This window comes from Rutilus rutilus (assembly GCF_951802725.1).
Source record: "Rutilus rutilus genome assembly, chromosome: 14".
Lineage (NCBI taxonomy): Eukaryota > Metazoa > Chordata > Actinopteri > Cypriniformes > Leuciscidae > Rutilus > Rutilus rutilus.
In genome coordinates, this window is record NC_140219.1 from 14,660,462 (window position 1) to 14,677,389 (window position 16,928).

The 16,928-nt window shown below is 41.8% G+C and overlaps 1 protein-coding gene across 1 annotated transcript; it reads right to left on the bottom strand.

The window, feature by feature from the left end:
* Window positions 1–990: 990 nt before the first annotated feature.
* LOC311304158 (uncharacterized protein) lies at window positions 991–16,770 on the bottom strand (the record flags this gene model as incomplete). The annotated part of the gene is made up of 2 exons (XM_084431024.1): window positions 991–1,620; window positions 16,693–16,770. 2 exons carry the CDS (start codon window positions 16,768–16,770, stop codon window positions 1,075–1,077), a joined length of 624 nt encoding a protein of 207 aa, XP_084287150.1. The 3' UTR covers window positions 991–1,074.
* Between the last annotated feature and the right edge of the window lie 158 nt (window positions 16,771–16,928).

A 16,928-nucleotide genomic window follows, 5' to 3' on the forward strand; every position in this document is an offset into this window, starting at 1 on the left:
TTCTGAGAACCCATGAAATGTGAAAAGGGTTCATAGTTTGATCGGTCCAGAAATATACTAGCACACAACTTACAGAGTGCTAGAAACTTCCAGTCGTCCACTGGCATTCACCTCTGTTAGGATTATAGACATGTTCAGCTGCTTCAGGCCTTGTTGTAAGCTTAACGTTTAGATCTGGGAGATAGAAAGAAATATGTGCTACATTATTTATTGCCTTTCTATCACACTTCATAAAAGACCCACTTACTCAAATGGCCAACGCTCTGGAAGAACCTGAACCTCTTGCAACATTTGCAGTGAGTAGACATTGCAAACTTTTTAGTGTTTCACCTTTCCGAGGAGATGCCTCAGAAACACTTAACCCTTCACTCTGAGAAGAGCCCACTATCTGAGCATGGAGAGACTGGAGGTATCTCAATACACTGAGTTAAGAGAAGTTAGGTGCTCTTTCATTAATGACTTGTCACTTCAGTTGTTGAAAGTACTATCCATAACTGCTGAAACAACACCTCCTGAGCCTTAGGAATTAGCTTTGTGTTTGAAAAAAGAGGTGTGGATTTGACAAAGGTTTGGGAGTGTTACTATTTGGGCATTTGTTCATTAAGCGCCACAAATGTGGTCAGCTGTTTACCATGTTAATCACCAATGTGGTCATACTGGGTAAGATAGGAAAAGACTACTCATACTTGTAGTGAACTTTCTATTCATCAAAGAATCCTGAAAAATGGATTACACAAAAAAATTAAGCAGCACAACTGTTTTCAACACTGATAATAAGAAGAAATGTTTCTTGAACACCAAATCAGCAAATTGATTTCTAAATGATCATGTGACTTTGAAGAAAATTGAAATTGAAAATGGCTGTTGAAAATTCAGCTTTGCCATTACAGGAATACTTTTTTTTTTTTTTATATATATATATTAAAATATAAAACAGTCACTATATTGTACAAATATTACTGTACTTTTAATCAAATAAATGCAGCCTTTATGTGCATTGTCACGTGTTTGTTCTGTTTTGTTCAGTTTTCCTGGTCTCTTGCTTCTATAGTTTGTTAATTGTCCGAGTCCACTCTAGTGTCGGCTCCAGCCCCTGAGTCCGCTCCAGTGTTGGCTCCAGCCCTGAGTCCGCTCCAGTGTCGGCTCCAGCCCCTGAGTCCGCTCCAGTGTCGGCTCCAGCCCTGAGTCCGCTCCAGTGTCGGCTCCAGCCCTGAGTCCGCTCCAGTGTCGGCTCCAGCCCCTGAGTCCGCTCCAGTGTCGGTTCCAGCCCCTGAGTCCGCTCCAGTGTCGGCTCCAGCCCCTGAGTCCGCTCCAGTGTCGGCTCCAGCCCTGAGTCCGCTCCAGTGTCGGCTCCAGCCCTGAGTCCGCTCCAGTGTCGGCTCCAGCCCTGAGTCCCCTCCAGTGTCGGCTCCAGCCCTGAGTACGCTCCAGTGTCGGCTTCAGCCCTGAGTCACCTCCAGTGTCGGCTCCAGCCCTGAGTCCCCTCCAGTGTCGGCTCCAGCCCTGAGTACGCTCCAGTGTCGGCTCCAGCCCTGAGTCACCTCCAGTGTCGGCTCCAGCCCTGAGTCCGCTCCAGTGTCGGCTCCAGCCCTGAGTCCCCTCCAGTGTTGGCTCCAGCCCCTGATTAATTAATAAAAGAGACATAAATTAATCAAGAGAGCTTATTTTATGCATCTTATTCAGTCTAATAATAATAATAATAATAATAATAATTCATCACATTTATATAGCGCTTTTCTCTGCACTCAAAGCGCTTTACATGGAAGGGGGAACCTCTTCAACCACCACCAATGTGCAGCATCCACCTGGATGATGCAACGGCAGCCATATTGCTCCAGAACGCCCACCACACACCAGCTTATTGGTGGAGAGGAGACAGAGTAATGAAGCCAATTAGTATATATTTATATATATATATATATATATATATATATATATATGAGGATGATTAGGAGGCCATGATGGACAGAGGCCACTGGGCAAATTGGGATTTTTTGTGACCACAGAGAGTCAGGACCTTAAGTATACTTGTGTATTAGAACTCATATCAGCTCATTGTTATATATGAAGATCATCGGATCTCACTCACGGATCTCACATGCCATCTCACTTATGACTAAACAACATCAGTTTTCTCAGCTTAAAAAACACCTTATACGGTCATAATCAACTGCCCACAGACACTAGTGTGCTTTACCTCAGCAAGGATCATGGGTTGCCATGGCAGCCGACTTGAGGATCCTGCTATAAGCCACTTTTCCTGTTGTAAGTGTGACCAAGAAGAGAGATTTGAAAAGTTGATTTCCATTTATAGCTGACCACTAAACTATAAATTATTCTACTCTTTCTACTGGCAACAAGGGTCATTACAGCAAATATGCTAGAATTATTTTGATCACATAATCCTTTCATGTGTTAGGATGATATTTCCTTTTACTTTAGCAGTCAAAATGCCTGCTCACTATTGTACTTAACAAAGGAAACTCCTCTTGAGTTAATCATCTCATGCCAACGGTAGTATTCATAATTTCTGAAAACAACACATCTTGAGCCTTGGGAATAAGTTTCAGGGTCAAAGAAAGTGGTGGTGATGACAAGAGGTTTGGAGTGTTGCAACAGTTTGTGGGTTACGTTTGTGTTATGTTGTTTAGACACCACAGATGAACAAAATATAGTTCCTTAGAGAACTTAAAGTGGGAAACTACTCTATGGGAGTTGAGTTTCCTTCCATGTTGCATAAATCACAAAAAAGAAAAACAATTGTCATCTGAAAACTGTATCCTGTCTATATTTTAAAGGGGTCCTATTGTCTAGGTTGGTTTCAGTTTATAATCAGGTAATCAGTTTAAGCAGGACATACTTTTAACACAACAAAGTTTGGCAAACTATACAGACACACCTCACACAATTCCCTCAGTTGACGAGTCTCTACTGTGCTTAAGATTACATTTTCTTGAGAAGGAAAGCTTGCAAATAGGACTTATGGCAACTTTGTATAATTCAGTTATATCATGAGAGTGTGCAGGGGAAAAGCTTCAGCTGTTGTTTCTAATTTGTGAAATTTCCCCATGATTGGTATGAAAGTCATTAGTCTCTGTGTTGTGGGGAGCTTATACAGAAGAAAGGCCACACTGCTGCATTTATTTACAAGTACAACTGAGGAAAATACTCAAACTGTATTTTCCTGGGCAAAAACTGCACCAGTGCACCTCTTAATTAGAAATCACTTAATGCTTGACATGACTGCAATCAAAAAGCTTTAATTAAAATGCTAATTTAAGGTCTGTATAATTGTTGCTAAGAAAGTTTCTGTTTCACTAGGGGATGATTTTCATTTATGGACATTCTCCAGAAATATATGCTCCATGCACTCTTCGTAGTTCACACTGTATTGCCACAGTGTGGAAGAACGGGCCCAAGTGGATTATTAAAAGCTTTTGTCTCAAAGACAGACAAAAGCAAATTGCTTCAGGGTTCTATGAATATATTGTCTCTGCATTGTCTGTATGCATGCAAAACAAACATATCAACACAACCTTGCAGCTATTGCCATACTCGGAAGAAAATGCATAGGTGGATGGATGGATGGCACTCATGGAAATTGTTTCTACATCAAATTATTTTCAGTGTAGACAGATTTCAAAGGACACATCAGTGCAGAATAAGAATTAGTCTGTTTTATCTCAAATGTCTGATCGAGATCACAGAAGGACAAAGACCTTTATTTGACATTAGCTAAAATCAGAAAACCCTGAATGAAAGAGACAGTTCCCACGGTGTGACAAATGTTTCAAAAAGACCCATTAACCTCTCTACTACTCTAATCTCTGAATGAATTGAGTCTGACAATGTACAGAAGGTTTTTTTTTTTTTTTTTTTTTTTTTTCTGCTAGACTGCCAGTGTATGAGTGAAGGAGTAATTTGAGGCAAATCATACATATCACATACAGTCATATAATGATAAACACGTGTTGATAAGCATATGGTTCTCACACAGATTACATACAGTATGTTCAAAACACAAGAGGAAACAGTTGTTTTTTCCCCTATAGCAATTTCCTGCTATACAGATTTCAGAGAGCACATATGTGTTTAAATATTTACTATAATACTGTGTCTAGTTGAACCATTCCTAACCCATCCATTTGAGGTAAGTTACATAATTATAGGAAAAGATACATAAAGTCAGAAAAAAAGAAAGATTTATTTTTGGCAGAAATGGACATATCCTCAATAAACAGTTACTTTTCACCAAAACTCCTTTCTAAAGTTTCATAAAGAAGCAGAAGGCAGAAAATACAAAATATGTTTTAGTATAGCTTTGATAATCTTTTAATCAAGAGATTTCAAACTTTGTTTATTTTTGAAGGTGTGCAACCTTTCCCATTGTGATGAAGTGAAAGAGGACATTAACAGGAGAAGGTTTCTTGGTTTAAGAGAAGTTTTTGTACTTCTCAGGTCGTAATTCATCCATGGCTCCATAACGTCATACCTTTGTCTGGGGTTCATTATTAATGAGCATTTGAAAGTGGATCTAATAGCCTTGCAGGAAATTACTGTTGGTAATCAGACTGAATACATTTGATTGCATTAGTGATCTACTTTAATTTTGTGCAATAACAAGATAATGAGACTCTGTCAAATTGCTCTGTAGAGTGCTCCAATGTGTACCTGAAGATTTTGATTTAATTTCATGTAACGAGCATCCAAATTAATGCTCTAAATGGTCTTCTAATTGGTAGACTGCTAATCAAAGAAAAGAAAATTTTAGCAGAAGAAATCTTTAGAAGTGGTTTAAGTTTTACCAAGTAACTATATGTTCAGTTTTCTTATTTGGAAGAATATATAATTTTTTATTTATTTTTTTCATGAAAAACACAATGGTAAATTCATTAATACATTTCACACTAACCATATAACTGTTATAGTTAGGATAGACACATTTATACAGTGAATGCAGCATGCTTTTATATACAATGTAAATAAAGGAAGACACAAAGAGTGTCCAAAAGATCCCCTTCAAAAGGTGGAGGAAAGAAGCAGCACGATTGTGTGATCATGCTTTTACACAACATTGAAATGTAAACATAGAAAATAATGACTTGATTACTGAAAAATCCCCACCTCTAATGCATGTAATAATATCAGTATAATTCAAACAGTGAAAAAAGTCCCAGTGCTGTTATATCATCAATCTTAGAATGCTGTTTGACCAATCAGATTCAAGGACCGGAAATAACGTACTTGGTTACTAACATAACCTCGGTTCCCTGAGAGTACGGAACAAGAATTGCGTAGCTATACGCAGTGGGAAAACTCCTTTTCTCGAGAATATTGAAGCTTTTATTTTAAAATGCAGTGCAGCTGCACAGCCAGCACAATGCAGAGCTGACTTGCGTGCTGATTGGCTGGGCTGTGGGAACTGCACGAACCTATGGCGAAGCAGATAAGATGCGCAAACCTATCAGGGTGCTTTGCGCCGAAGCGCGCCAGAATGGGTGTGGCTACAGCCTATATAAGCAGCCCATTTCGCCACAGAAATCAGGTTGAAGCGACTGAAGCGACAGAACTAAAGTGCAGCTCATAGAACGGCTGGCAACGCAATACTCGTTCCCTACTCTCAGGGAACCGAGGTTAGGTTAGTAACCGAGTACGTACCCTTTCGAGAACGTTCACTTCGTATTGCGTATCTATACGCAGTGGGAACCCATTTTAAAACACTGTGCTATAACTGAAGACTTCGCTCTGAACCATTGCCTGGGCTATGTGGCCCGAGGCTCATAGTAGAACTAAATTCAGAATCCAACGGGGACCAGAGAGATTCAGGCCCCGCGAATGGGATACCAGAGGCTTGAGACCCACAGGGGCCAAGACCTCTCAAACAGAAAGCACTTGTGCCTGTAGTGCTGGCACCTCTAAGTTATAAAATCGGACAAATGTGGACGATGAAGACCAGCCTGCCGCCGCACAAATGTCCTCGATTGGTATTCCACTGGACCAAGTCTATGAAGAAGCCATGCCCCTTGTGGAATGAGCTCTAACACCTATGGGACATTGCAGGCCCATTGAGGCATAAGCTAGAGAGATAGCGTCCACTATCCATCTTGATACTCTCTGCTTCGTGACCGGAAGCCCTTTGGTACGGCCACCGAAGCATACAAAGAGCTGTTCTGACTGTCTGAATGAGGCAGAGCGCTCTAAATAAATTCTGAGAGCCTTAACAGGGCAGAGTACACTCAATACTTCATCGTCTTCCAGTGAGGGAAGTGCAGATTGTGAGATGACCTGGGCTCTGAACAGAGTTGAGAGCACCATAACCATGTCTTGGTCTGAGGATGACTTTGGAGTCATTAGGCCCGAACTCGAGACAGGGAGCGTTCATAGAGAGCGCTTGCAAGTTGCCCACTCGTTTGACCGATGCTAGTGCTAGCAGAAGTGCGGTCTTAAGTGAAAGAGGCTTTAAGTCAGCCGACTGAAGCGGCTCAAAAGGGGGTCCCTTAAGTGCCCTGAGGACCATGGATAGGTCCCAGGCAGGTATGGAAGGGGGTCGAGGCGGGTTAAGCCTCCTGGTCCCTTTAAGGAAGTGCACGACCAGGTCGTTCCTTCCTAAGGACTAACCTGCCACAGGAGCGTGAAAGGCTGCAATGGCCGCCACGTATACTTTGAGCATAGAGGGGGTGCGTTCCGTGTCCATCAGCTCTTGTAAAAAGGAAAGTACCGATGGTATGTCACACGAATAGGGGTCAAGATCCCGAGCTGAACACCAGTTGGCGAACACTGACCATTTAAGAGCATAGATGCGTCTGGTTGACGGAGCTCTAGCCTCTGTGATAGTGCTTAAGACCTTATCCGGGAGGTTCACAAGTGCCCGTTGAGGGGCCATACATAGAGGGCCCACAATTCGGGATGAGGGTGCCATATTGTTCTGTTTGCTTGCGTGAGGAGGTCCCTCCTCAGCGGTATGGGCCACGGGGCTGTCTCTAGCAGCCGCGCCAACTCGGGGAACCATATCTGGGTCTTCCAGAGAGGGGCGATCCCTGATCCGTTCAATGACCTGAGGGAGCATCGAGACCGGAGGGAATGCGTAAAGTGGGAGGCTGGGGTCCAATGCAATCTTGGGTCGGGGGCCCTGACGCTCTGGGAACTGGAAGCACTTGGCAGACTGTGAGCGCCGGTGAGTTTCAGCCGCTGGGTGGGGCTGAGATGCTGGCAGTGCTGGTTTAGCTGTCTGTGGGATCGGCGTTTTCTTAGGGCGACCCGACACTGAGCTTGATTGCTTCGGCAGGAAGTGCCGCATAGCCTGCAATGACTTCGGAGCCTCCGTGAAGCGCTCAGAGAACCCCTTTACCGCGGGGCCGAAGAGACCAGAGCTCGAGATTTGCGAGTCCAGAAAAGCAGCCTTGTCCATGTCTTTGATCTCTGTCAAGGTGAGCCAAAGATGATGCTCTAGCACGACCAAGCTGGCCATGCTTCTCCCGATCGCCTGGGCCGTGGTCTTTGTAGCACGCAGGGCTAGACTGATGGCGCTGCGCTGGTCCCTGAAGGCTGTGGGGTCTGGGTCAGACTCGTCCATGGCGCGGAGGAGTTTGGCTTGGAACACCTGGAGGACTGCCATGGTGTACAAGGCTGAAGCAGCTTGTCCGGTGGAGGTATAAGCCTGGCCGGCAAGAGCTGAGGTGGTCCTGCAGGGCTTCAGTGGATGAACCGCCTTGGCTCTCCACCCAACGGCAGTGGGCGGGCAAAGGTGCACCACTGCGGCCTGACTGAGATGGGGGGGGGGGGGGGGGGGGGCGTGACAGAGCCCGGCCACTCCTCGCTCTCTGACACAGCCAAAGAAAGACTGTCGCAGTGGTCCACTTCTGACTCGCCGAATGAGACGAGGCCTGTCGCTTCGAAGTAGGGGCGTTGGTCCATCGTAGTGAACAGGACGGGCTCTTCCTCCGTGGCTCGAGGAGGGTGGGAAATGGGAGGGCGCGAGGGGCGTTGTCGCTCTCCGACGTAAGGAGAGCTAGCCGCGAGCGCAGTGAGGCAAGTGACTTGCTCTCGCAGTGAGAGCAGCCGCCTTGCTTGAGTGCTGTTTCCACGTGTCCGAGGCCCAGGCAAGAAACGCACTCATCATGGCCATCTGAGGGATGCAGAGGGGCTCTGCATACCGCGCAGTCGGCGCGTGACATTTGTAACAGCGCCACGAGAGAAAATTTGCTCTTTTACAAGCGCTGCCGCAGCGAGCACTTGAAGGCTTGCAAAGGATATTGTTCGCCGGATGGCCGCAGGGAAACGGCGAATCAGGAGAGCGGCGCCGAGTTGCTGAAAGCAGGAGGCGAAGGCTTCAGGGTATCAGCGAAGACGTAGTCGGTCGCTGAAGGAAATGAACTCTGATTTCTATGGCAAAATGGCCTGTTATATAGGCTGTAGCCACGCCCATTCTGGCGCGCTTCGGTGCGAAGCGCCCTGATAGGTTTGCGCGTCCTATCTGCTTCGCCATAGGTTCGTGCAGTTCCCGCAGCCCAGCCAATCAGCACACTAGTCAGCTCTGCATTGTGCTGGCTGTGCAGCTGCACTGCATTAAAAAAAAAGGCTTCAATATTTTCGAGAAAAGGAGTTTTCCCACTGCGTATAGCTATACAATACAAAGTGAACGTTCTCGAAAGGGAACTATTGTATAAAACATATAAATAATAATCAGATTTTAGGTTAATTTTGTGTTGTGCAGTGAATTATTGGCTGCTGAAAGCATTAAACCAAAAAGGGGCATTTAAAAACAAAAATTATTTTCCTACAAGTCAATGTCATATTAATAATATATAATTGTGTTCGGACTGTGGAATGTTGGTGTTGGGACACCACTTGATGTCCAATGCAAAAGCAGGATCCTGAAGTAAAATCACTGCTCCAAAAGGCCAGCCCCCACAGATACAGTAGTCACCCGCTTTTCCCCTATCGCTCTCATTCTCTGTGGGTCTCTCGCCCCCTCTCTCTTTCACTCTTTTCCCATCAGAACAGTGCTGTCTCTCTCTGACTGGCCCTTCCAATGACCTCCCACCTACATTCATGATGCTTCCTGCATTCACAATGCCTGTTAAACCAATCCACTGCAGTGAATAAAACTTTCTTAGAAGCTGGACAAAGTTAGCTTCCAGTAGTCCACAGATGGCTTGGGAGTTAATCTGATAACATATACCATCACCAGTGTTGGTATTGATTTGCAGATACTGATATTATGCTATGCGTTCATTCTTTTACAGCCTTGGCTCTAGTGGTCTGAGAAAGTCACAGAAAACTCATGAGCTTTGCATAACCGATTCTGCCGTGGGCTTTTCGTTTTGTACAGGGGAATTATATGTCAATGCTTATGTCATTTGCATTCTTTTGCAAATGTTTTATGGTCCCCCAAGAAACTTTGCGTTTGCTCGCAAAACTTTTGTGTTCTTTGCGAATGAATGCAACGTTTCTTGGGGGAACGCAAAACATTTGTGAGAATGCAAAAGCATTGACATATTTTTTTTTTCCTCCCATCAATTTTTTTTACCCATCACCATGTCCAATTAGGGGCTCCATAGTTTTGTGGAGTGTTACACAACAAAAACACAAACACAAACATATGGTTGGCCCAATGGCCTCTACTGGATCTGAGAAAAATATTACTGTGTGCTAGCTGTGTATGAACTGGTGAAAGTGATTTCAAGTACAGCATGTTCCTGGATGAACATATTTTGTTGTTCCTGAGACAACATTCCATTCAACCAATCAGATTTGAGGGACAAGTTTACAGTTTAGGCTTACAACAAGTGCTAAGGGCTTCATCATTCTTATTCACTCATCATTTCCCTCTGATTTTAGGGATAAGTTATGGTAGGGTGACCATACGTCCTGTTTAACCAGGACATGTCTGGCCAGGATTTCGAGATCACCCAAAATGCCCGGGATTCAGCTTTTGCTTTCTACAGTCACCATTCATTATGTTTACATTATTACATTATTTGACACTGACACGTACGTGCCAGCTTTGCAGGTCATGCATTCTGCTTCACACGGATTCCGATCGAGACGAAAACACAGGAATTTTCTTAGCAATGCTAAAACGGACATCAACCGATCACTTGTTTAGCGTTCATGTAAACTACATTCAGATTCACCAATCGGATCAGTCCTACTGAATCAAAAGGTGTGCATGTAAACAAAATGAATGGCGACGAGAAAGCAAAAGCCGTATCCTGGATATTTTGGGCGATCTCGAAATCCCGGCCAGACATGTCCTGGAATATGGTCACCCTAAGTTATGGGTAGGGTTAAGTTTAGGTGTTGGGATAAGGTTTGGACTAAATCTTCAGACAGGAATGTTGTTCCAGGATCAACAAAATAATGCTGATCCAAGAATATGTCTTATACTTGGCAAAATCACAGTGACCGAATGAATTATAGATAGCATATAAGGTGGTATTCAGCTGTGATTTCAATATGGCCAACATCCTGAGCCAAATAGCTATTTTGGTATTGTTTTAGCAAACTCACGCTCAGACTCCATTCTGGTATGAAACACCCATCAAAATCAATTGTTTCATTCGGAAATACGTCAGATTACAGAAGTAAAATGGGTTGCAAAGAGCAATTCATATTGCTGTTAATAAAGAACAGCACTTTTAAAAGTATACATGGTTAATAGGTTGTGCAAATTGTGTCTCAGAAGGCTTCGGAGAGAGGGGTGTCTGGCTGCATGAGTGCTGGTAGAAGACAATTTATCACAGGACCATTACAGACTTTAGACTTTCCTCCTACACTGCTACCCTTGCACACCTATTCCAACCGGTCACAGATAGGAGAATTTATTGATCATGACATTGATCTCTGTCTGTATAATTCAATGTAAGTGTCTCACTACAAGACAGAGGGTGAAAACTATTCTTTCTTCGCTGTAAAACCATTTTGTGAGTGATGCAACCCATAAAACACACCAAGTGAAAAAAGAAAACTATCCTAATTGAGGGTATATAAGTGTGAAAAACCACAATTCATAAGACGATGAGTGTTAAGTTTTCGATGTAATGTGAAATTCATGCACATGACAGTATATTATCACAGTTTATTTCACAGGCTTCAATATTTGTGGAAAAAACAATAACAGCAGGGAGAGCATTAACTCCATGCTGATTTCATATACTTTGCCAAGTTCATATTGTCAAAACCAGATTTATTGGCAACACAAACAGTGGACTAATATCAATTAGCATTTATTGTTTTTTCTTATCAGTTGGTGTGAGAAGAAACATACTATGCAACTAAATAGTGAATTACAGAAAAACATTATTATATTAATGCACAAGGAACCATTTAGGTCTTTAGCTGTTTAAAAGATTGAATATGTTATGTTACAGCGCCACTGAGAGGACAAAATTGAAATTACACCTTGTCTACACCAAAATAAAACCCAGAAAACAAAAATAAAACTTATATATATATATATATATATATATATATAGTACAATTAAACTTGCAATTTAATTTCTAAAATAATACCCTGATTTATTTGCTTTCAGGCTATTTCTGTGCCAATGCACTCATCTGGCACTGTAACAGGGGAGATTTGGCCATGGAACATATGATTCTATAAACCCATTAACTGTGCAGTCTCAACCCACCCACTTAGTCACACACTACAATAAAGCACCGATCAGTGGCCTTCTCTCCCAGGCTAGAAATAATACACCAACCAACTACATGAGCCATATCCAGCCAAATGACAACCATTCGACTGCAAATTACAGCGTTTAACCTTCGCGAGGTCAAGAGTCTCTTCTACGACTGGCCAAACTTTTCTATAAGAAAACCTTTAGGCATTACGTGTGCATTGCCATGTAAGACAACACAAGGCTTATGGGATGACTTGAAGCCATAATAATAAGTAAATTCCCCATTGCATTAGATCTATGACAATGTAGTTTAATATCTTATGCCTTCATTGCCCTCTAGGGGTAACTAACAAGCAGGCAAAACAAAGCTTTATAGCAGTGTTTTAATACTATTAGCTGCTCTCATTGATTTTAAAGTGCTTGAGATGTGACAGAGCAGGTCCTTTAGGAGAGCTTGTGTCTGGTTTCTGTCAAGGTCAGGAGTTATCAGTATTGGGCCGTGGCTCCTGTTAGTTGGTCCGGGTGGGAGCTCTAGCCCATTTAATGTTTACTTTCTTTTACGATATTAGAGGAGTTCAGAATCTGTGCTGGTCCATTAGGATTAGATCTCTCACTCTCTATCTCCTTTTTTTCAATCTTTTCCTATTTCCTTTCTCCTTGCACCTGTCAGCAGTTTCTACACGGGACGGCTAATCCCAGCCTCAGAGAAACTGTCACTAATGGCGTCAGGTACCACGACCAGGGTCCAAATAGAGCTAAGACCTCACAACCATTCACACATACACATAAACCCCTTAGCTATATTCTTTAATCTCCCCTCTTGGAACAAACCCCCATCTTCATCGCCATTCACTCCCATACGCTAGCCCGTCTTGATGGTTACGGCCTCGGGTCTCTGTGGAGAATGGAAGTGCAATCACAGCCATTCTGAAGGTTATTACCCAGACCTCACAGGCTTTTCATGGCCCCTCGGACGCGGGTTGGGAAATGACAATGGTCAGCTCTGCCGAGTCAGAGAAATGGTTGCGGTAGAACACACGCTTCACGAGTGGAGAGGCCGGAATGGCAGGGCAATAAAGGAGGGAGATGGCTCTTTCCCTCATTTCAGAGCTGCATCGGTGCATCTGCCAGCACATCTTGGGTAGAACACAACAAACACGGATGAGGAGAATGTGTCAAGCCAGGCCTTGAAGAACTGTGATGGAGTGCTTTCCTCAAGACGCAGAGGAGACTAATTCAGCACGACCTGTGAGATAAACAGGGATGTTTTCCTCCCATAATGGCTGATGATAACACAACAATTTAAAGTTCATAAGACAGCTGAAATGGCCTAAATAAGGGGTTTTCAAACTAAAATATAAAAGCTAAAATTTTCTTATATTAAAGACAATGTTAATCGTATATATGACTATTAAAATAGATACAGGTGATGAATGATATGTATTGTATTATATCACTTACGACGTTTCAAATGTAATTGAAGGGTGCCTTTTACACTAAATACGATTCCAAATCATTTACACAGTTAATTCTGACAGCACTAAAATATATGCTTTATTATTTAATTTTAGAAATATACAGTTAATACACTAGCCTACTGCTACAATATGCTCATCAAATCATTTATTTGATTAAAATACAGTAAAAACAGATATATTGTGAAATATTACAATTTAACATAACAGTTATTTAATACAGACTATATTTTAAAATGTAATTTATTCCTGTGATGGCAAAGCTGAATTTCCAGAGGTCATTACTCCAGTCTTCAGTGTGTACATAGAAATTCTACGTTTTTGACAGCACAGCACCTTAGGGTCCCCTTATCCTGGTTTGCCCTTGTCTTTAACTACACCATAATAATGCTAACTATTACATACTATTTTGGATTTAAGAAGCAAAAACTCTTTTGCTACCATTATGGACCCACACAGCAGACCAGGGGAAATGGTCCTTCAGTGGGCCAGACATAGTATAGCTGATCTAAATGTTTTTTTTTGCCCAGCATTTCTGCCATTGTACCAGTGAAGTAAATGAATGATAATAGCAGCAGCAGTAGAGAAAGGATGCTGACTGCTACCCCTGGCTCAGAGCATCGAGGCAATAACTCAACCTAAATTTACATACCCTAAAAAAAATCTTACCAGGCACTTAGAACTGAAGCCAAGCAGCACCCCCGTTTCACAGCCTCCACCAAACATCAATTATTACATTTTTGTTTGGATCAAGTTTTCAAAAGCCACCTAGATGAGAGGAAACAGCAAAGGGAGGGGGACTGATTCAGTCCAACCCAACTACCCATTACTTTTATCCGACAAAAAGTGCAGGCGATCAGCGTTTCACATCCAACTGAAGCGGGGGGGAATCAATATTTGACGTGTGGATTGGGGGGGGGGGGGGGGGTAAAAATGATCCTCCAACCAACCAGTGTTTGTTTGTGAGCCTAATGCATACACACAAGAGACGACGAGCGAGCAGAGGGGGAGCCCCTGCCGAGCTTCTGACATCTGCAAACTTAGAAGTGAGAATCTGTGCTGAATTATAAATAAAGGCTGCAGGCAGTAAACATGGGATTATGAGGTAAAATACACGGAAAAGAAATTATGGCTGAGATATTGGAAGCACACCAAAGTGCAACCAGAGCTCTTGATGCATGCCTTACTAGATAATTAACATTTCTAAATGACTTCTTCCATTGACGGCTGGATGCTTTTGTTATTACGCAGATGAGAATTTTGTGCCCCAGACTTGTAATAATCCTGTGGAGATGTCTGAACTGAGAAATCTAGCTTTGATTAATATATATGACCAAAATCATCGCCGGCTATTGATTTGTGTTCCCTTATCCAATTAATGCCTTCATGAGCAGCTCAGAAGGGGGAAATTCAGCTCCGACACATGAGAAAGCAATAACACGAGAGCAGAAGAGATAGAGGAAAGAGCAAGAGAGAGCTGACAGGGGCCATAATGGAGCAGCTGCCTACCCATAAATTCACCTTTGAACACAACATATGACTTGCAGCTTATTTGCGAGAAAGATTAATTTTATCAAACACAATAACCTGGCAAATAAATGGAAATGAATTCACCCCTATTATTGTGCTTGTCATATCCGCGCTTGTGAAATATGTAATCGCCGGTTCCACCAGTCAGTCTTTTAGAAAACAAACAAACAAAGAAAATAATATCACCTTTACAGAACAAGTTTGCATAGATTTATTTAGATGAACTAAGGAGGTGTGACACACGCTTAACAGGTTGATGTGATGTGCAGGTAATTTAATCGTATTTCTTGAAATAAATAGTCTTATAAAATCAAATATTTATTTTAATATATTATATTACATATGTACTTCTGCATTTAAAATATGCGCTCTAAAATATGTCATTTTAAGGAATGAAAGAGAATTAGAATTTATGGAGCTCCTTAAAATCAAGGTTATCTCGGCTGTTCACCATTTCTCTTTATTTGTGAAAATCTATATCATCTCTCCCATAAAAACCTAAGAGGACAACCTCTTCGATGAGTGTGAAATGATGTATTTGCACCTCTGTTTTCACAGTTAATCTGCAATGTACTGTGAATAGGGCCTTGTCCTTGTGCAGCAACACACCAGAGACCTCTCATACACAGGCTGAATTTAATCAAAAGCAAGATAAATTAAAGCTGCAAGCAGCATTTATCGGGGTTCAAGCGGTTTAAGGCCTTTAAACATAAAAAATAAATTATGTTTTATTTAGCAAGCATGTAAACACTTAGAAAACTTAGGAAACCAAAAGTAATTTATAAAAGATCATTTAAGAGATTCAGTCAAGATTCATTTAGTACATTTTGTGTGTGTTGGATTGATGTTTATAAGGAAGGTCATCCTGATAATGCATTAATTGTCAGCATTTGAAAGATTATTTTACTGGACAAACATGCACCTATGACAAAATGTACAGTGAATAATGTTAGGGCATCATGGATTGTTAATGAGTTGAAAAACATTATGTTTGAGAGAGATGTGGCAAAGGGTACAGCAAACAACTGGGAACAAGGAGGATTGGGACGTCTATTGCAAATGAAGAAATCAAGTAACTAAAATTCATAGGAAAAAGAAAAGAATGTTTTACAAAATTAAGTGAATGTAAATATGATTGTAAATTGTTTTTGGAGTACACTCAATGAAATAATGGATAGAAAATCAAGTCAAATTCCTTCTTTTATTGATACAGGTGACTCATTTTTAACTATTTTTAAACCATGTTATATTGGAAATTATTTTAATGATTTTTTTCATAAATAAAGTTGATAAATTAAGAGAAAGAAATGTTGTTTGGCAGAACCAATTTGCCACATCTTTAATATCAGTATCATTTTTCCTTTAGCTTGGAAAGATACAAAGGCTATTCATCTATCAAAATGATATCTCTTTCCGTTCACAAGTTATAGCCGTTTTAGAAAAAGTGGCCCCGGTCACATCGAACATTTTGGTTCCCCTTAGCGACCGTGAAAAAAAAATGTTTGATTATTCATCATTAGTCACTCTCCAGAGAATATTTCTGCAGTGGTTTGGTTCCGATCAGGCCAAAAACCTAGAAGTAGTTCGCAAAAGTAGGTTTTTCAAAAAAACTCAATTTACTTGAAAATGGCGCCCGAAGGAAGAGCATGCATTTTGTCTGCCTTGATGGAGAATGCTGCATCATGGGAAAATTAACAATAACAATAGGGTTTCAGCGCTACGCACTTGAACCTCTAATAAAAAGGGCCTAAAAAAAAACTATAGGGTCTCAGCACTTGACGCTTGAGCTGCTGGTTACAAAATCTTTATCAAGCCTTTTAACATGTACCTCAGAGAGGAAAAAAGTCACATTTATCATGGAAATGTGGTGTTTTTTGGTGTGTGTTTTTTTTACCTTTTAAACAGTAATACCTCTACTGGTGGCCCGATCTCCGTAAAAGTTTGCACGCTTCTTTAGAATAATATGGCGCACATGCTCAGCTAATCTGGTGAAGTTCTGCGCAGCGCAGACCATTTTCAGTCATTTTTCAGTCATTTAGGATAATATAGAGCATACTTACCTTTATAACAGTTAAAGCGCCAACAATGGCCCGACGTCCATAAAAGATTCCAAGCTTCTTTAGGATCACGTGACGCATGCGCACGCCTGATTTTGTGAAGTTGTATGCAAATCAGGCAGGAAGAGGGCTGCTTTCAGCCATTTCATGGTATTTGCCATAGAAATACATCATTTTGACACCCTTTTAACAGTTATAGCGCCACCAAGTGGCATGTCGCCGCGTCCTTTTTTACGCAA